This window comes from Theileria equi, chromosome 1 (assembly GCF_000342415.1).
Source record: "Theileria equi strain WA chromosome 1, complete sequence".
Classification (NCBI taxonomy): Eukaryota; Apicomplexa; class Aconoidasida; order Piroplasmida; family Theileriidae; genus Theileria; species Theileria equi.
In genome coordinates, this window is record NC_021366.1 from 2,742,260 (window position 1) to 2,764,084 (window position 21,825).

General features: G+C 41.4%; 4 protein-coding genes across 4 annotated transcripts; all 4 read left to right on the forward strand.

The window, feature by feature from the left end:
- Nucleotides 1-125: 125 nt before the first annotated feature.
- On the forward strand, nucleotides 126-1,061 carry BEWA_030200 (hypothetical protein; the record flags this gene model as incomplete). The annotated part of the gene is made up of 1 exon (XM_004829776.1): nucleotides 126-1,061. One exon carries the CDS (start codon nucleotides 126-128, stop codon nucleotides 1,059-1,061), a length of 936 nt encoding a protein of 311 aa, XP_004829833.1.
- Nucleotides 1,062-1,539: 478 nt separating this feature from the next.
- BEWA_030210 (hypothetical protein) lies at nucleotides 1,540-3,405 on the forward strand (the record flags this gene model as incomplete). Its single annotated transcript, XM_004829777.1, has 1 exon — nucleotides 1,540-3,405. The coding sequence occupies one exon, from the start codon at nucleotides 1,540-1,542 to the stop codon at nucleotides 3,403-3,405; it is 1,866 nt and encodes a 621-aa protein (XP_004829834.1).
- A 3,377-nt stretch (nucleotides 3,406-6,782) lies between these two features.
- On the forward strand, nucleotides 6,783-11,351 carry BEWA_030220 (ABC transporter, ATP-binding protein domain containing protein; the record flags this gene model as incomplete). Its single annotated transcript, XM_004829778.1, has 1 exon — nucleotides 6,783-11,351. One exon carries the CDS (start codon nucleotides 6,783-6,785, stop codon nucleotides 11,349-11,351), a length of 4,569 nt encoding a protein of 1,522 aa, XP_004829835.1.
- A 1,667-nt stretch (nucleotides 11,352-13,018) lies between these two features.
- On the forward strand, nucleotides 13,019-21,781 carry BEWA_030230 (hypothetical protein; the record flags this gene model as incomplete). Its single annotated transcript, XM_004829779.1, has 1 exon — nucleotides 13,019-21,781. The coding sequence occupies one exon, from the start codon at nucleotides 13,019-13,021 to the stop codon at nucleotides 21,779-21,781; it is 8,763 nt and encodes a 2,920-aa protein (XP_004829836.1).
- Between the last annotated feature and the right edge of the window lie 44 nt (nucleotides 21,782-21,825).

A 21,825-nucleotide genomic window follows, 5' to 3' on the forward strand; every position in this document is an offset into this window, starting at 1 on the left:
CAAGACTTTTTCGTCATATATGAATCTGTATAGAGCATGTGCTTGTTGTCTTGTACTCAGTGAGAATGCCAAACCGGTTGAGGTATTGGCAGATTATGGAAGAGGTGGACAACGGATTAATATAGATGTTGAAGATGGATGTGAAGGCAGTAGAAATAGACATCTCAAGAGGGTCTTCTACGGATAGCCTTGAGGGTGATGGGAAGTATTACGCTAGTGGTAGTGCAAAGATTACATTAACTAGATCTTATCCTCTTGGTCTTCTTGGTTATGAATCTGCAACCCATACTCCACAGGGAGAAAAGATTGGAACTATTAAACATAAAGGAAAACCTCAGACAGGATTTAATGACAGCCTTAAAAGTGGTTCCTGTAGCTATATTACTGTATATTTCTCTAAGTTGGACCGGGATTATGAAAAGCCTCTTCTCATAACATTTGATGGAAAGGAATATTACTATTATGCTAGTGATGATTATTGGACAAAAGACGATAATTCTGGTCAGATAAGTCTCCTAAAAGCCCTTGATAAACAAAACTGTGTAAGAAGAAACGCTCATGTAGTAAATATTTGTAATAGTGATCCACCCAGTTATCGGTGTCCCTCATGTGCTGATATGAATATAGGTGTCCAATCTGTAGATGAGAAGAACGATTATAAAAGAGTCACTCATAGTATCTCTGGAACTGACAAGATTGATAGTATTAGAAACGGTAGCAGTACAATAATTCCATCCCTGGGTCTTGAAAGTGTCACCGTTTACTGGTACCCTCTGATAGATGGTAGCCCATTACTCATCTGTTTAGGTGGAGGTTGGATCAAGAGAACCTCAAAAACTAGTAATGGCTGGGAACAAGTAAAGAAAAATCCTCTATCCAATGAGAACGATTCCCCTAACATTCTTCCACTTCTTCAGAAAATCGAGGAAGAGACTGATGAATTATCCATAGGAACAAAAGCAGGAATATCCATTGCAAGTATATGTACAGGTGGAGCTGCCATTGGTGTTGGAGTTTGGAGGGGTCCCTCTCTACTCTCAGCACTAAAGGCTGCATTATAAGATACTTTTCCTATCTCTTCTCATTACAACACTTCCCTCATCCTTAATTAGCTATAATTAGAATCACACCCATCTCATCTCGCGTAATTCCTGCACAAGTAGTTCTTCTTTTCCATTCGTCCTCGATCCTGTCTAGTGGATCTCCAAAGCTCTGGGAACTCTACCAATCCGTTAAACCCTCACACATTTGTTCCACACCTCTTAAATGTTCGGAAATCCATAATTCACCGATCAAAGATCTCCCTTTGCCGCGGGAATGGTTGCACACTTGAGACGATTTTCCCTTCCTCCACTCGAGTATTTCCACATCCTCTCTGACTTGTACCCCTCCCTAGTATGCACTCTTTAATTTTTATTCTTCCGATCCTTTTATTCTCTTCTTCTACGCCCTCATTCCGCGCCTCCCATTTCTTCCCAAGTGGTGGCGCCTTTCGGGTCCGCCAGTTGGATTTTTGTACAATGAGAGCGTGAAATCGCAATGTGGAAATCTTCAAAGGGAAATTACCCGGATGACGGCGATAAAGGCCGAGCATCTCACTCCTCAAAGTACAGCAGCTCCAGGGGACACGAAAACTCGCATTACGAGCGCGACAACCACGGCAGACACAGTAATCGCATGTCAAACACAAACAAAAGGGACGGATACAGCAGCTATCGCGGCTCTAGCAGGGACAGACACAGATATTCTCACAATAGGAGACACAACGAGCCCTCGGGAGGTCCAAATCGACAATATAATCGCTCTAGACCTCATGATTACTCAGATAGCCACTCAGATCACAGTCAAGACGACGGAAGACATGGTAGGAAACGGCACTATCACGATAACAGTAATCCCAGAGTTCATAACAAATCGCAACATATAGATCAGGGCAGAAGATCGACTAGACACGACAGCCCGTACAGAGGTAGACCAAAAAGGAGCCCATCTCCACGAACTCCACGGTCAGCAAGTCCCAGGAGACGGAGATACTCCCCTCCGGCGCCGCCATTTGAACCGCCGACTGCCAGAGCTGGAGATGGATCTAGTCGTTCGGAGGCTGCTCAAGCACCTGTCATGGAGTTTAGTAAATTTGCTGAAGCAAAACGCCCTGATACCAAAGATGCTGGGCCTGATCCAAGACTTTCTGAGCCACTTTATGGAACCAGAATTGTTACAAAATTTGATGTGGTCGCATTTCCAAAAAATGCCAATATTGACACTTCACTGGATTCTCCACCCTTTACACTAGATATGGATTGGGACTCCATATATACAATTTGCTCTTTCCTCCAGACGCCTCTAGAGAGAATAAACGGATACCTAACATTCTCTAGACCCAAAGTTGAGCAGGAATGGTGGTTAAAGGGGACGCTTTCTTTGCTACTAATAGGAATACCAAGAAATTGGGGAGCAATGGATTCATTGTCGCATATTGTAAATTCATATACAAGGATAAGTAACCAAGACGATCTTCCAGAGCAAGACTTTACAGATGTGCTGTGGTCCCCAAAGTCTAACAAGGCAGACGTTAAAAAAGCATGCACTCGAATTGGTATTACAAAGTTCATTCTATTGTTTGGAGAATCTGGACTCGCTGTAAACGATGTTCCAGCAAACTATCCGCGAATTACAGACCCAGATACTCAGAGACGCATTATACAAAATGAACAACCAGAAGGGATGGCATTAGTCGTATTTGAAACCGAAGAAATGGCCCTCAAATTCTGGTCTACACTGGCTGGAACACCAATAAAGGCATATCCATCATCTATACGGGTATGCCCAGATCCTTCTGGTTGGAGAATTTACTCTGAGGCTCTTTCGCTCTTTTTCCAAAATGAGCACCTAGTTGCAAACACTGTAGCTCAACAACCAAAAGATGAAAATTCCCTGGATTTACTCTCAGTTTTAACCACCGCAAGGGTGAATTTGTCACCAGATCATACATCTCCTGCCAACAAAAACGACGACAAAAATTCTGCGCAAAAACTACAGGCACGGTTGACTTTTGTATGCTCATACATCTCAAACCAAGAAGATGCAAACACTGTTGCAAAAGTTTTAAGCAAACATGGAATAAAATGCATGTACCATAAGCCATCTAAAATAATGTCCTTGCAATTCCCAGATGACAAGACACTCCAGTCGATATCTTTTTGCCACAAGACGTTTACAACACCGTCAGGATCAAGAGCGCAGTGTTGTTTCATAAAGTGTGATGGAAAAGCAATCCCAATAATCAAACGCGCAAGTGTAGAACATATTTCAAACTCTATAGACAGAAGGAAAAACACCGTGGCGCCAAAGCCATCAAAATTTAAACCACCAGAGATTGGAATAATAAACATTGACGAACTATAGTCTCTTACGTAAAATGTTATAAACATGTACACAATTGACTAACAAATCTTAAAGCACACGACAAGCTGAGCTCAGATTCCTCACACCAGCTCTGGAAGAAAAACCTATAAATGCCCATCCACTGTCGTTTGCGCCGTTTTGATACGTGTAAATCTCCACATCGCCATACACTTTGAAATAATTCACGAGGGAATCCTAAAGTGTGCATATAAAGGTGGTAATTAGAATCCTAAACCTACATTGTTCAGATGAGTGGGAATATTGCAAACAAATATCCTAGTCTTCGGGTCGATCAAATCATTGCCCGTTTTTTTATAGGACTTTACAATGCATGATTGACTGGTATTCATTATTAATTGGAGTTTAATAATAATGTATTTCGTAAAAATCACTTTTTAAATACTGTGGCACTGAGCCAGGTGACACAATCAACTTACATGGAACATTTTTGGCAGCTATTGCGCTATGTCACATCTGTGAATGGTTGTTATCACCTTTTGAGATCGCATTCGTTACCCACAGATTTTAATAGTGGAAGATTAGAGTCTGTCAAATGGTCACATATTTCAAGTTTCTGGATATTTTAACCACCAAACTTGCGAGTTTTTACTAACCAATATTGCTAACAACACGAGTTTTTGGGTATAAGGGCTTTCACTATTTATGCATGAAGCTCGCCTAGCTCATAACCACAATGAGAAGTTGGCAATTTCCTCAAAGTTCCCTTCTCATCTCTCTCCGTAGAGATGAATTATTAGTACTATCCGCATTCTATCCACAGCAAGTGTGCTCTGCAAGTCTCTAGAATGGACTTTGGTCTCCCTTCAAAACTGGTGGATATTTTACACTTTTATACATTCCATACCAGTTAATTTGCATAAATTGAAAATTTTATATACAAGAAACATTAAATCCAATTCCCGCTTTACATCCCAGAGTTGCATGCACATGGTGAGACTTCTCTCTGTGAGGCCGTAATTTTGCCTACGGAGATTCGTTATCGTCCAAAATCAGCATATATGCACACTAATAAATAGGGCAACTTGTTTCTAATGGCCAGGGGGCCCGAAATACGCTACTCTACGCATACTAGATTTTTCAAATCCGCACCTCATTCTTACTCTAGCATTTCTATAGATTCGGAAAGAGAGCATTTTAGGGGTTTTCGCAATTTCCCCTTACCATTAACCTACCTTTACTCTTTACACTAGATTTACCGATACCTGCTCTATATTTACACCTGGGAATACTGCACGGTCACTATATGGGAAGCCTAAACGGGAAATCCACCAGCGGGAGTTTGTGAGGAAGTTGGAGTCGTTTGCTCGTGAAAATTAGAGATTCTACCATCTTTAAAGCTGGATAAATTCTTGGCATAGATGAAATGTGGACCGTAAAGGTGAACAGGTTGGAGCTCCAACCATCTTGTCTTGTGCCAGAGAGCCAATAAAGAGCGAGAATTTGGCGCATTGCGAAGGCACAGGCATGACTACATCTAGTATCGTGCATATATAAAGGATGCTTTGGTCAGCTAGTGATCTGCCAAGCGGAGAAATTACCGATTTCAATCTAGACAAAGCCTCTGCATGGCGGTAGCTAAATTGGAGCACTGGGAAATCCCAGAGGGACGAGACAATTCTGAAAATGAGCACGAGATAGCAATACGGTGAACGTGGCGCAACATAGAGAATACCTACATTTAAACTGTGAAAGACAGCAGAGGGAGAATAGCAAGGGGTCTGCGGAGAAGGACAATTTAGGGGAGAGAGACTTGTACAAACTCCTGAAATAGCCACAGAATCGCCAAATGCGGTGACTGCCGTCCTACACACGGGGCTCACTCTCAGGTCCCAAAGATGGAGATGCCCTCAACGCGGTCACTATACACTCTAATTGCATTTTATCATCATTCTAAACAACAACCACGAGCTAAAGGCACACTTTGCATGGGCATCAACGCTGTAGAATATGGAATGCGATAAAACTGCCAAAGAAAGAGACTATGAAACGCTCTATTTTAAACCCTGCGGAATTCCATCAAAACATCGCAATTCACAAGGCACCACTCATTCAATTTTGGAGATACACACCGTCTGTCTCGGTAAATTACCTCAAGTAAAGCCTGAAGCAGATAGGAGATCCACAATGTCGCAGGGCCCCTAGACACACGGGATTACGCCATTTATCCAATTCAACAGCTCAAATTTGGACAAACAGTGGCGAATGAATGCTGGACAAGAGTACCGCTGCCCCTCCTGCAAGCTCCACCTTGTCAAAGTAGTATCCGTAGATGGTAATGAAGACTGTGGTAGTGACACCATCGCCATTCATGACAGACTGCTTGGCGACTGCCCCTGGTACTAGTGGATGCAAGAATTTGAGCGCGGGACCATCTCGACTAGACAGAAATGTGCGCCTTGAAACTGCCGAGGGAAGGTCTTATGCAGGGCATTCTCCAACCGAGCAACTGTGGAAGTCTTTTTAACATCATTCTACAACATTTTACCTACCATTTTTGGAGCAATTGCTCAGAGTGCATGACGCAGTATCACCTGTCGTTGCAAATGTAGAGTCGCACATTTCTCGTTTTCAAGACCTTCACAGCAAAGATTCTCCATATCACATTTCGGGACGCAAGACAGGGTTTTCCGACTAGACATTTTCCCCTTCAATGTCATGGCTGTCTATGGGAATAAATCGGGCCAATATCTCAGCAATTTCCCCGTTTTACTTGGAGATTTCGCTCATATCGACTTGGAATATTCTACCGTGCACTCCGCTGGATGGCCATAGCCAATTAGTCCATAAATCCGGGAAGAGATTGTCTCGTCGCAAGAAGATAACACATGTGCAAAATCGAAAAGACTCCAAAATGACAATCATTGAGATTTAAACCCGAAAACTAACCCCAAAATCGTTACACAGCAAGGAGATTCCGTCTCGTTTTGAGGTGTAAGCCGCTCAGGAACGGCTAAATCCATTAAATGGGGAGGATGCTCCGAATCCCGGAGGTGATACTGCATGTGCAAAGTTTTCGGATCCAACGGCGACTTTCCTGCTCATTCCGTACAGCGCAGCACTTTAACACAAATGAAATACGAATAGAATGTGAATACTAGAGTTTACCGGGGCCTCGGGGAATTTCCACTGTCGCAATGTGCATGTAGGGATAACGACAAACAACCCAAGCCCCGGCATTATCCTTTAATTTATGGACGTACCGGTGGGATTTCAAACTTGCGATGGTTATCACGTCCATTTGTGTATTTTAGCTCCTGTAAATGGCTAATTCCTAAGCATCTCACGCCTCGGGATTCTAATACATGTCAGAGAATCCCTAGAGAATCACACATTAGAAGGAATAACACCTCCGAAAAATGGAGAAGACACAAGTTAATCCAGAAAATATCCATCACTTTTGGGAGAGTGAAGTGGAGCTGGTAAGGAAGATATCCAAGGCGCCAGATGGAAAGAAGTTTCGGTACTTTGACGACAAGGGCATCTTCAGTTTCGCCTTTATGGCGTGGATGTCCAAATGGGCCAGAGAAACATCAAAAAAGTACCTGGACCCTTACATGATTCACCCACTTCCACTGGCAGACCAGATTCTCAAGTGGCAACCAATTTTCTCAAAACACGTTAGTGATGGTATCGCAAGTCTGGAAGCATTTGAATACATGGGTAAGGATGGGCGAAAGAAAGCCCCCAAACCCGTAAAGTACATTCTTTGCAGAGCCATCTTCCTCACCTTTTGGAAACGGCTACTCACTGCTCTGCTGGGAATTGTTGTTATGAATGCAGTTGGCATGAGTGTTGCCATCTTTCTTCACAAGTTGCTTGGCCTATTGTCCGACAGAGACTTTAGGTTCATGGCATTTTTAGGACTAGCCCTGTCCATCATTCTCATGGAGTTGTTCAAGGAAATTTGCATGGACCACATCAACTACTACGTGCAAAGACTTGAAATTGTGATGGATTCATCTGTTCGTACATCACTCTTTCAGCATGGACTCTGTTATAGAAGGAGCCAATTTGGGAACTTTCAGGCAAAGGGAGGACAGTGCAACAGTATCATTCATGGATGTTCTGGAGAAAACTTGTGCACATACAATCCACTCTTGTGCCCAGCTAGACGTTACAAGAATAATGATTTCACCCCCAAGATCTACCCTCTAGTGCTAAACGACCCATACTACATCCCGCTCTTTGTGGAGTTTATGGCAGGAATGATTGATTTTCTGACGGCTTTCACATACGGTATGATTTTAATGAGTAGCCAATTCAACATGGGAGCAATGACTATTCTCTTAATCTCTCTCTCCTTGGTAGGATGTATGATTATTATGGAGGTCATGAATGGTCTCCTCATGAAGTACTACTTTGGAACGAGAGACCATAGAATTACCAAGATTAACGAGATTGTTCCAAACCTACTCTTGGTTGAAAGAATGGCCCTAGATGATATTGGTCATAATGCGATTACAGAGGCTAGAAATGACGAACTCAACATCGTTCTTGTCCGTTTCATTCTCTCCCTCATGAACAAGATCTTGTTTACCGCCATTATTTGTGTGGACATTATTCTTGTTGTAAATGATTTCATGGGACAAGTTAAGGATGCCACTGATGTAAAGAGTATAAGACCTGCTGAACTGTTGACTGCAGTATACATTCTCATGAAGATTATCATCCCATTGAACATACTCCCTCTAAAGCTTAAGCTCTTTGTCTACACATTCAACTCGTTTTTGAGAGTGGAACGTTTCTTTAGAACTTGTTCTCCAAATTTTTATTTGCAGGACAACAAGTTTACTGGGGATACTCCCTTGCCAGAGGCACTACCTGATAAGAACAAGACGTTACCAAAGGGTCTGGTGGTAATGTTCAAGAAGGCCTCTTTTGCGTGGGTCAATAGCAGGAAGGATCTCCTAGACAACACGGGTACTACTTGTCTTAGGAACCTCGACTTTGTCCTCAACTCTGGCAACCTTGCCATCATTACTGGTGCTAAAGGCGCCGGAAAGACCAACTTTGTCAAGGCGGTTCTTGGTGACATGACTTTGGTAGAAGGATCAATGGCTGTGTTACCTCTCTCTACCAACATGCCAATATTTTATGCTTCTCAGGATGTATGGCTTCAAAAGGGTACCATCAGGGCTAACATTACCTTTGGCCACAGATTTGATGAGAAGCTCTACAACACAGTTCTGAAGGCTATTGAACTTGAACATGACATATCGACTTGGGAAGGAGGTGACATGCGTATTATTTCTGAATATGGTTATTCTCTCAGTGGAGGTCAGAGAATGAGAATTGGACTTGCTCGTGCCATTTATGCCTATCTCATCTTTAGCAAGACTAATAGGGAAAATGGATCTGAACATTCCTTCCTCGTGGTAATAGATGACTCATTTACCGGTCTGGATCCCTTTGTTTCTAAGCTCATATTTAGGAATCTCTTTAATGCTCATGACGGATTACTGGCAAAGGGTGATGTATCTACGGTACTTACCATCTCAAAGAATATTTTGGATGCCTGCGTATCATCTGAAGTTTTAGGTGTGTTCCCGGATGCCCCAATATACACATTGAGGAATGAGACTCTCGTGCATGAGAACATGCTAAGTTCATTCATAAATAATGAGGTTGGCCATCTTGAACCTCCAACTCCATCTGATGAGAGAGTGGTACCTACTTACATGTCGGATGAAGTTCGCCAACAATGCCACTCTGATGACTATGCCCGTGGCAGGCGTAGAGAGATTGTTGAATCCAAATATGCGGAATCTCCAACAGTTCAGATATTGTATAAAAGAAACGAGGTCAAGGATGCTAGAGACAATATTATCACACAGTTTGGTGTCTACTTCCGTGCAGCGGGTTGGCCCATCTTCTTCTTTGTCGTATTCACTCTTTTGTTTTCAACATTGGATAGTACTAAATTTATCATCACCTCCAAGGTCTCTGACTCCATAGTTGATTACGCAAATGAGCATAGTCACACGTCAGTTTCGCTTGAGGAAGTTAAGAAGTACTGCATTAAGGCTTTGGGATGGATTGTTGTTCTTTCTGCGTCAGTTATTGTTGGATCTATTATGCGTACAATTGCAATGACTCGAGCCTTTTTCAATGTATCAAGGAGAATTCATGAGTATTGCATCAACTCTCTATTTGTTAACAGTTCTACGGTTCTAAAGATCAAAAAATCCTTCAGTAGCATTCAGACCTTTTTGTACATGGACACATTCTTCATTGACAATTTCCTAAGCTATTTCATTCACGAGACCTTTGTGCTTTCCATTGAAACTGCAGTTCAGATGTTGACGCTATTCTTCATGATGCCATGGTCCACTCCAATTGCTATATTACTTGGGTTTATAATCCTGAGGTTTGTAGTATATTGCTACGTAAAGTCATGCAAGAATGTCTACTTTGCACGTTTGGAAACTTTCAACCAGATAAATGCTACAATTGAATCGGCCATTTCTGGCCTACCCCTCTATCGTAGTTTCAAGAAGGAATGGGAGTTGGTGCATAGCCTTGTTGAGCATGTTGATTACAACTTGAGATGCAACTACTTGACTTTCTCCGCCACGACTTGGACGTCCATTTCATTCAGAACTCTGCTTTCTCCGTTGGCATTGTTCATCCTTTTGTTCCCTCTGGTCAAGTCCAGGGTGTCTGGCACAGAGGTACAGGTGGGCTATTATGCCATGGCTTATTCTGTATTCTTGAGTCTTAATGGCACATTTGCAACCTTCCTTAAACTCTATTGCTTCCTTGAATTGTACATGGGATCAATCAGGAGGTTCGAAAATTTTGTCCCTCCAAGCACCAAGATCAAGTTTGACAAAAAGAGGAACATTCACCGGACAGATTTTGTCGTGGACCGTTCTGCATCAGCTGGAGACGATAAGATAGCAGATGAAGATATCAAGGATACCCTTCGTAGAAGACGTCATAACGAGTATGCCAAGAGAAGGGCTTCTAGATGTACTAGTCTCAAGATGCTCCTCTTTAAGCACAAGGTTAATGTGCTTGACGTGTCCAAGTATGCAGTTCCGGGACATACTAGGATAAAGTTGGATAATGTTAGTGTATACATCACCTCTACCAAGGATGGAACGCGATTCCCTATTTTAAAGAATGTTACCTGTTCTGCGGATACCTCGGACATTATCGGTATTATCGGAAGAACTGGAGCAGGAAAGTCTACTATGTTGTCAGTACTTCAGAACATAGTGAGAAGCAGAGACGGTTCTGTTCTGCTTGATGGTTGTGATCTGAATGATATGCCAAAGAGTGTGACTAGGCAGATTATTGGTGTTTTACCTCAACTACCATTTGTATTCAGAGGTTGGACTGTTCGCAGGTTCATTGACCCAAAAATGTTATTTGATGACATTGACATTGAGATGGCTCTTGAAAACTGCGGTTTGATCAAGTTTGTCGAAAACATTTCAGGTAGCAAGGGTCTCGATACCATCATCATACCCGAACACTATCACAAGGATTTACCGGATTATCTCAAGAGGGTATACTATGGCCCTACTCTGAAACCACACGAGACCTCTTCTGTGGATAATGTGAACATTGACCATGGAGCTGTGCTTTCAAACTCACAGCTACGTACATTGCTTGTTGCTAGGTTGGTGCTCTACAGAGAATTCTACAAGGTCCTCCTGGTTGATGAGCCTCCAGAGGATGAACTTGGAGTAACAAAGGAGGGTGTCCCAATTTATGAAATTATAAGGGCACACTTCCAACACTGTACAACATTTATCGCAGCTCACGACTCGACTATTTTACGTTTGTGCACATCGGTTTGGGTCTTCCACAGTGGATCGTTGATCAAAAAGTGTAGGACCAAGGATGTTTATGGTAGTGACTCCCTATCCAATATTATAGAAGAGTGCATTAAACAAGCTCAATGCAGTGCATCTTGAACTTTTAAATGCAGATTTTAAATAGGCACACATCACATAATGTTAGTATTTGAATTATTTGCATTCCCTGTTATTTGTATATTGGCATTTATTCAGTCTTTTTCCTCTCCTTCACCAGACGGTCAAACGGAAGAAAAACTCCCGAATTTACCTTTTGACTACAATTTGCAAGCATCCCCTGGATGAGAGAAAAGTGGGAGGAAATTTGTGGTGAAGAGAGAAATTTCTTCGCTTTGGTGGAATTCATTTGTGTGACCCCATGGCTCTTCCTCCTCAGTTTATTCATTTATAAGATCCTTCACCGAGTCATTAATGCAGTTTGTTCACTCATCGTAATGGTTGCAGCATGGATGGTTACTGATTCAATGTATAGTAGCTAGAAATAGAGTGTTAGGAGTAGTGTCTCTAGGGGGCCACAAATGACAGAGATGTACTACTAGAAGCTATAGGCATATATACGGAACGGTAAGAGTGTTATATGTATAGCGAATGTCATGTAGGAAGATCGAGTAGCCACTGGGGAGTTATTTTAGTATGACAGGTACGGTCAATGTACATCACAGAATTCAGTGTCTTATTTATTAGTGACCTACTAGCGAAGAGTATTGGTGCATGCTACTATGGTACAGCTTCTCGTTCAAAGTACTATGGATGGCGGAAAGGCTCTCATTTACTCGGAAACTAAGGCTGGATAGAGAATAGAGGAAGAGACATCACTAGGGAGAGAACACTGGTTTTCTAGACCCATGAATTTTAGTGAAGGGCCATGCTTATGCAAGTATTAGACAGCAAAAGTGCTAATGGATACCTCTAGAATCTCTGCGTAAGGGGTGAATGCAGTTGAGAATTTACGGAGAATTCACAAGGTAAAGAACTTTACTTTTGAAATATCCTCAGCAATATACCTTACTCACAGTGCTTCAAAGACACGGAAGAAGGTTTTGAGACATTCTGGAGGGACTATACGTCTGGAATCTTCCCTGGAAAAGGTCATCATTTCATTCACTAGACATCGGATACCTTCTTCACTACGCTTATTCTACAGTGTAAGTGGGATGTATGTATACTAATACGTTTGACAACAGAGCTATAGGCACATAATTTGGACATAGGTGTCTACTTTGTGGATTGAAGCGTCTGTATAACATCCTAACACCCTCGGAGCGGATGTCCAACGAATTTTGCAACAAACACAATCATGTTCATCATATTACAAGAATTAATGCATTAATAAGCCGGAATTTAGCAATATTAAAGGCTCTCTTCCCCATATCCTCTCTTCCTTTCGTAACAACCCTGAAGCCTTCTTCCATCCGGGCATCGACGCCTAGGTGTGTGCTCTGTACCTACTGGTAAGCCCTCGCCTATCCAATAAAGTTTACACAGATGTAAATATGGCAATATCTTAGCTATACGTCGCGTATCAGTGGCTACTGGCTAATCGTATTTATCAACCAGATGTTTGCGGGGACATTAACTGATGTAAACTTAAGAATAACACACATTAGAAGGATTTTAATAAAATGAAGCCTTAATACATTTATAAGAAAGACAGTATTCCTCAAAGAAGGAATGGCTCTATATTTTAGGATTTAAATTTAAAGAAGAGGAATACGAGAACACCTCTACATAGCTAAGTATCAAAGAATAGTTGTCAAAGAACACTTATGGATTTAATGCAGTTCAGAAGAGTGAAGATCACCACACTCATTCTTATACTCACCTGCAAATTATGCAGTGGTATAGATCCTCCTGGTCTTAGCGGTAAAGAAGCAGATGTTAAAAGTGGACCTAAGGAGACTGGACAGAGACAACTACCTCTAGCACTTCCACCTGGTGGTTCACATGCCAATAGACACGGTCCTAATGCTCAAAGGACTCCACCTCCTAGATCTGGAGGACTCAGGGATACAGCAACAAGAGGCACTTTCCCAGGAGTAAAACCTGTTACACAAACTGCAGTTGGAAGGGGTACTACTAAAGTAACCGTAAACTCCAGGCATAATACTCATCCAGACATTGAGGATATTGGCGAGGATCTGGAAGAAGATTTAAAGCATGTCAAGGCGTATCATGAGAACATGCAAGAAACTATCAAGACTACCCTTGAGGTAACTAGTACTGCGGAGCCTAAAGAGAAGCCTTTGGAGTACAAGATGGACATGACCTTGGTCACTGTGGTAAGGTCTACTGAGGGAACTCTTTCAGTGGTTACCTATACAGCCAAGCAAGATGCCAATATACCCCTACTCTTGCATGATAATAAGCTTGTTTGGAGGGGTATAGACAGTATGAGTAACAAGGATACTCTGGTAAAGGCAAAAGTCTACCTTGGATCCGGTGGACCAGTAGCTGCCAACTTGACATACAAGAGAGTCACGGAAAGCACTACCAAAGAGTACTGTAAACTAGTAAAGGATAAGTGGACCTTTGTTGATAAAGGCGCCCTAGAAAGGACATTTGATGAGGTTGGTGAACTGCCTGGTAATGCTAGTGCATCTGCCTATAGAACAAAGGTAGACTCTACTCTCTTTGACATACAGGTGGAAAGCTATAAGGGAATACCTGTATTAAACTGCACTGCCAAAAGAGGTGTAAAGGTACCCAAACTTGTTTACGACGGCAAAGAAGTATGGCAAGCTGATGGAAATCAATCCTGTTCATCAGCCACTTTATACTTTGGAAAGTCTGGTATCATTGGTATATCCTTTACCTATGACAGTAGAGAAGAGACTCTCCATGACTGTTTCCGTGTCTTTAGCAACGACGAATGGGAGGGTGTAAACGGTGACTATTATGAAAGGGTACTTTATGAAGCCAAGAATCCAGAGACTCCCGTAGCTACTGCGTCTGAGAATACCAAATCCAAGATCTTCATTGACACCGCCAAGTTTACCGTAGTTAGTGACATGGAGGATACAGTCCCAGTCCTAAAATGCACAGCTGGAAATGGTGCCTCTAAACTTACCTATGGATCTGATACAATATGGCCAGGTAAGAAGGATGTGACATGTCTCTCTGCCACCGTATACCTTGACAATGGACATCCCAAGTTGGCGCTACTTGTCACCAGGGATAAGAATAATAAGCAGGGGACAGTCTATAGATACCATGACGGTAAGCAGTGGAAGAATGGTAATGAGAATAAACATAAGACCAAATTTGGTGAGCTAAAGAAGGCTATACTTACTGATTTAAATGAAAGGATACCCGCAAAACAACCGAGAAACCAAGATCGGGCTAGTGCAAAACAAGAATCTACAGAGACTCCACCAAGTGTCAAAGAAGAGATTACTCCAGAGGTGGAAGAGGATATTCATAAGTTGCCTACTCAGCCATCCAAGAGAGCTCCAGTAAAGGAGATAGTCCTCGACATTGGTAAACCAGATCTACAAAGCTACAAATCCTTTGACTATGCACTGGATGATGTCCCAACTCGACTCATAGTTGCGGTGAAGGAACAACCAAATAGGATAGTGCTTGGACAAGAGACTCTATGGTCTGATGACACTGGAAGATGTAACTACTGTACCGTCCATATCAAGGATAAGAAACCAGTGCTAGTCTACATTTCTGGAGGATCCTCGTTGTACATACTAAAGACCGATGGTGGATGGAAATCCATTGACAACTATAGTGAGGAATTTGCTAAGCTTAGAGTTGCTGTACCCTCATCATATTCATTCTCCCTTGACCTCTCTGTTTCTGAGGATACAGAGCAATGTAGAATCTTTGAGACACCCTTCAATAAGGTAAACACTCGTTTCTATGTTCCAAAGGTTGGAAAGTATGCCACTAGTGTTTCTAATGGACAAGCTGTAGTATGGAAGGGAGACAATGAGAGAGCAATCCTGGTGAGACTCTACCCATCTGATAATCCCACCTTGTTACACGTGCTCTCTAAAGACACTAATGGAGCATTCAAACACCAGTACCTTGTCAAGAGTGGTAGTAAGTGGGAGTCTATTAACAAGGACGTTCACGATAGACTACTCTCTGAAATCAAGGCTACTGCACATGGTAAAAATACAGACGTTGGTAAGCTCAGACAAGAACTGATGGAGTCACAAGCATCTCTTGATAAACTAGTAGAGTCCATGAAATTTACAGACTGTGATGGACCAAAAGATCCTTCCACTCTTGACGTTGTCCACTATGAGGAGTCCAACGCCTATACAGTTACCAACTGCACACTAGACGGTTATCCTACTACAGTCTTTATTCCTGACAATGGCAGAATTAAAAGGGTGGTATACGGAAGTCTTACAATCTGGGAAGGTACTGAAAAGGAGGAATGTAAGTACCTAATGGTCCACTACGTCTACAGTATACCGGCATTTGCATACCTCATCAAAGGGTCAGACAGGGATATAGATTTATACTTTGCAAACAAGGGAGATAATTGGGAGGAGATCCAGGTAGACTACATTAGAAAACTTAATGAACTTCGTAAGGATAAACCAGCCTCTGGAGACTATGTGATAGACATCAATAATACTACTAGTGATGAAAAATGCAAGGTTTACAGCTATATAATGGATGGGCTTCTGACATATTCATACTATCCATATCCAGAAGTTACAGTGAAGAATATAATGGAAGGAAATAAGGACGTTTGGAATGGAGGTACTTATGCGAGATGTCTTTACTTGGCAGTAAATTATGTTGATGATAAACCCGTATTTGTATATTTTGTAACGTTGGATGGATATAAACCTGAGTATGTTTACTATAAGAGGGATTCAGAAAGTATATGGTCAAACTGCCAAGAAAATGACTACAAGTATGAATGGAATAAACTAATTCATAAGACTAATACATCAGCTGGGGGCAAAGAGATATCAGATATGAGACAGGAAAGACTTAAAAAGGTTGCACATGTAAAAACGATGAGTAAAGATTGTATAATAAATATCAATCGTAGATTTTCCCATGAAATGTACAGAGTTATAAAGGCATTCATAAACAATATTCCTGCTCTCATATACATTCCGGGACCGAGTTTTAACTTTAGCAAAATTATTTTAGGCAACGTAAGGTTTTCCCATAGTTATCCGGGAGACAAATTTAAAGGTCTATGTACATTTCTGAAGGACAATGAACTCTCAATAATGCACCTTTCACAGGTTTATAAAAGAGAAGATAGGGAGTGGTATCTGGATTTTTCAGACACGAAAAAAAGATGTGCATTTACTGATGTTGAAGAATTAGAATCCTACAAACACTCCAGGTTCATATTCTCACTGGATATATCCCGTAGAGGAACTGATGGATGCAAATTTGTAAGCTTCCATAACAATGGTGTTATAACTCATTCCCATGTTGTTAATACTGGATATACGGCCAATATGATTACTGATGGAATTATAGTACTTTGGAGAGGTGACAAAGGTGAAAAGTGCCTATATACCCTTACGAGTTTTCTGGATGGTATTCCTATCCTACTTAACATGTTTGTGAGACTATCTGATGGTACACTTGAACATTACTACTTCTACAACAATGGGGAATGGACAGTTGCTAATAGTCTGGACTACAAAGGTATATTGAGGGACCTTGCTGAAGCCACTAAATCTAACTTGTCTGAGTCCATCGACAAAGATACCAGGGAAGTGCTCACTCTAGATGTTGCCAAGGTAGATACTGGCAAGTATACAATGGAGACTACAAAGCTTAGAGTACTTACCAGCATAAAGTATAGTCCACCAGAGAACAGCCGTGTTACCAAGGTTGTCTTCGGCAATGACTCTCTATGGCAGACTCTCAAGGCTAGTGTCCAATGTAACTTTGCCGTCATTACCTACAGAGGAATATCCATAGAACTCGCTCAACTGTGTATTATGGATGGTTGTGAAAAGTATATGCACTTTGAGATGGAGGATGGTAGACTAAGTAGTATTACAGCTGATGAATACAATGACGCCCTATCAAGACTAGACTCTAGAGATGGTGAATCTGATGAAGACTTTGAATTCATTCTTTCTACCATAGATACTCTTGATCTCATGACTCCAGCTGAAGTGGACTTTGAGATTGATAGGTTCCAGTTGGATACCCTCTCTTCTGTAGTCTACCTACCACTACATAAACATACCATTGGCAGAGTAGTACTTGGTAAGGTATTATGGACAAGTGGTAAATCCAAGTGTCTCTATGTCAGTACATTCTCCACTGATGAGTCCATACAGTTAGTCCAGATAGTCACTGATAATGAGACTATCCACTTTGGTAGACTGGACAAGGAGCTTGTAAAGGTACCACAGAATAAGTATGATGAACTCTTTGAGAAACTAGGGTACAGACAAGTTGACCAAACTCCATTCTATGTTCCACTTGAGGTACCAGATACACCCAGCACAATCTCATTGGATGTCTCAAAAGCTCTAGACTCCAGAGTTCAACCTGAAAATGGAACCTTCAATGGAGTATCTTACACTACCTTTTACACATCAGACAAGGATATTATAGACAGGATATCCAGTGGTAAGCTTACCGTATGGGAACCTGAAGAGGATGAGGTCTGTGTCTATGGTCGTTTCTATCTGGACAATGGACCCAAGCTTCTCAAGATCCGTACTGTTGGTGAGGATGGAAGTAACATTGTACACCTTGCATTTGATACTGACAAGTGGATATATCTCAGTCAGGATGTATTCAATGATAGACTTAACTTGATGGTCCTAAAGTTGACTGAACCACTCAAGTTTGCCTTGACTACCACAACTGATGGATACTATGAATACACTTTTGACTTGAGTAGATACCACCTAGACTCGAGATTTAACTCTGGTTTCATGACATATCAAGGTCACAAGTATGCTGTTTGTACTCCCAAGAATGGTGTTATAAAGAAGGTAGTTCAGGGTAACATTACCATATGGACTCCATCTTCAGATGACTACTATGCCAACATGATACTCCTCTTAAGGGACACTCATCTCTACATTCTTGTACGATCATCATTCGACATTCCTGCCATACTGTCTTATAATCTGAAGAACAATGTTTGGAATATGGTAAACCATGAAGCCATCTCTACTGACATTACCAAGACACTACCAATCCCGTCCTTCAGATTTACACTTGACCTAGCTGGAAAACATGACCCAGAGAAGTACAGAGTGTTTAAGATGGATATAAATGGTGTCACTACCACAGTCTTCATTACTATCTACGGATACTACTTTGACAAGGTGGTCTCTGGTAAGGACCTAATATGGCAGTCGTCTGAGAATGAGGAATGTAGGTATCTCATGTTCCATGACAAGTCTGGAAAGAACCCATTTATAACAGTCTTTGTGGACTGTATGGATGAATCCAAGTTCATGGTCTATGAGATGAGGGACAAGTGGACATTCTCCCACCAGTTACTCGGACCAAAGAATGACCATAAGACTACTGTCTCTACTGTTTTCAACCTAAGTGACAAGACTCCTCAGAATGTGTACTTCTGCGATAACGTCTTCAATGGTATAGTACACAGAGCTTACTCACCATTACCTGGCTACCATGTTCAGGGGGTAAAGGACACTGAGACTACCATATGGCAGACAGAGGATAAGGAGCAATGTATATTCATTCTCTCTGTACCAGGCACTGATAAGAGTAAAGTTCCACTACTAAGTCTCTTTGTAAGGAATGAGGACTACTGTGGTTTCAAACACTTTGAGAAGACTGATAAGTGGAGACATATTGATGAACGTGGCTATGACAGGAGACTCATTGAGAAGAAGCAAACTAACAATGTGACTACTACTGTTGCCATATCCAGTATACCTCAGTACAAGAATGCAGTTACTCTTGACACAGCCAATGTTGACCATGATAGGGTTGATCTCCATGAAGACTCCTTGAATGGTGCCAGATTTCTCTACTCTGCCAAGACAGGGGACTACTTTAATAGCTTATCGGACAATAGCAAGAGTGTTTGGAAGAGTGACAAGGACAAGTGTATTAGTGTAGCCATTTATGGAAAGGATGACCTACACTGTCGTCTGGACGTACTCTCCTCGGATGTCATAACTCCAGTGTACTTTTGCAGAAAGGCTGGCAACTGGTCCTCCACTAATCACAATACCTTCCATAAGTGGCTAAGAAACTATGTCAAGACTCCTAGAGTTAAACTTGATCTGGATAACTTGGACACCAACTTCTTTGAGAGCTTCAGGTATACTCAGAACGGCTATGAGATACTGTATGGAAGACCGCTACCTGGCTATGTACTAACCACTGTTGCTGATGGTTCTACAGAAGTTTGGGAAGCTGGACATAACCAATATGCCACAGAGTTCCAGATGTCAATCATTGGTGACTATACACTTCTGTCCATCATCAACCATTCCTACCAGGTTGAGAATCTCTGCTTCCTAAAGTCTTCAAACAGTTGGTCGCCCATTGATGAGGATGTCTATGACCAGTATCTAGTTCCTGTTAATGAACTCAGAAGGGTGGATGATGTAAGACTTGATCTAGAAAAGCCAGACTTTTCTATCGTAGTCAGGCATAAGGATGTGATGGGAGATGTTACTATACTAAGATACACTCCACATCTTGGAAGGCATGTTACTGCAGTTGTCTTTGGCGAGTCTACTATATGGTATGGGAAGTACCATGACGAATACTGCATTTCAGCTGAGCATATAACCAAGGGTGGTGCCTTATTCATCAGACTACTCCTCAAGATGGGAAACTCTTTTGAACATCGCTACTTTACAAAGGTGGACAGTAAGTGGATTACTCTTAGAGAGGATGAATTTAAGAACAGACTTGGTATACAGGATGTAGGTGTAAAGATTGATGCAAAGTATAGTCTACAGAGCAATGAATCTGATCCTAACGTCTACACACTGAACATTTCTGGAACTGTAGATAGGGATAAGATTACTGCTACTGAGACTACATACGAGGATGTCAAGAGTGTTACATACTCACCCAAGTTTATTGCTGGAATTGGAAAGGTAGTAGACTCTGATAGCATAATTTGGATGGGAGCTTCTGACCAAAAATGTGTTACCGCCGTTATATCCTCAAAGGAAGGACATGATTCACTTGTTAGTATCTCCATTAACGTTGATATTGAGGTACAGTATAAGTACCTGGTGAAGAAGGACAAGGAATGGTACATCATTAGAAAGACCAAGTATGATGAGTTGTTAGCTACTATGTACAGACAGTTTGTTGTACATGCTGATACTACTTTTGATAATCCCATAACTCTAGATATATCGACAAAGCCTACTGAAGATATTACTTTCTATGAGTATACTCATAACGAGGTAACCTACAAGACATTCAAACCAAAGGATGACAGGTCCATTTTGGAAGTTGTGGATGGCGAGAGTCATGTATGGAAGAGCTCATCTGGAAAATGTATAGATGCTTGGACCTACTCAACACCTTTTTCACATCTATGTCGTCTCGACATTCTCTCCTCTGGTATCATTACTCCTCACTGCTTTGAGAAGAGAGGTAGTCTCTGGATATCACTGGATTTTAGACTATATACAGAAAAGCTGAAGAAACTCGTAACTCACCTATCTACAGAGATCAAAATTGATTTTAGGGGACTTTCTAGGGATCTATGCCATGTATTGGATTATTTTGACAAGCATGCAATCTCAACAACAATAGTCCCTGAATTTAGGACTACTAGTATATATCATGATAATAAAAAGATATGGGAATCCCATGGTAAACAGTGTATAAATGCACACTTCATCACATCTCCAGGCGGAGATCTTGCCTATATTAATGCGAAAAGCAGTAATGGTGATATATCACCTTCGTCCTTTTACTATTCATCCGGCAGCTGGTTTAGTACTAACTCGTATACCTTCTCCGATACTCATTCAAAACTTCCTCCTCTTCCAAAAGACGTTTTCAGCGGTGAATTGGTAGACACCACTCTTGACATAAGAAATGTGGACAATAATTTCAGAATTTACAACTATAGCAATTCGGTGGTAACACATTTTGAGTATCAAACACCTATGAATGCTAATGTTACAAGGGTTATAGATGGAGTAAAGATGGCTATTTGGCAAGGTGATGAGGATGATAGATGCTTGTCATATGAAGTTTATTCAAGGGAGGGTTACACTCCCATAATGAAGTTAATAATCACCAATGACTATGGTGTTTCTGTAAGCTATTTTGAAAAGAGCGATGATGGATGGAATGAGATCAACCGGAATATATTTAATCTTAGACTAGCCTCTTTAAGCAACAATTCACGTTTACAGTTGCTAAAGGATAGACTTTTGGATGCTTCTGAAAATTCAGATGTATTCGATAGAAAGACTTCTTATACTTCAGAAGAAATAAATATGCTTTATTTGAACCAGTGGCTACTAAGTCATGTACCTAATTGGGTGTTGGATCAATTCAAGACATTGTATCCAAAGAAGAGTTGGTGGTCTAGGTTGCGTTAATGGAACATTTTTAAAATTGTACAAAAATAATGCAGTTTAATGTT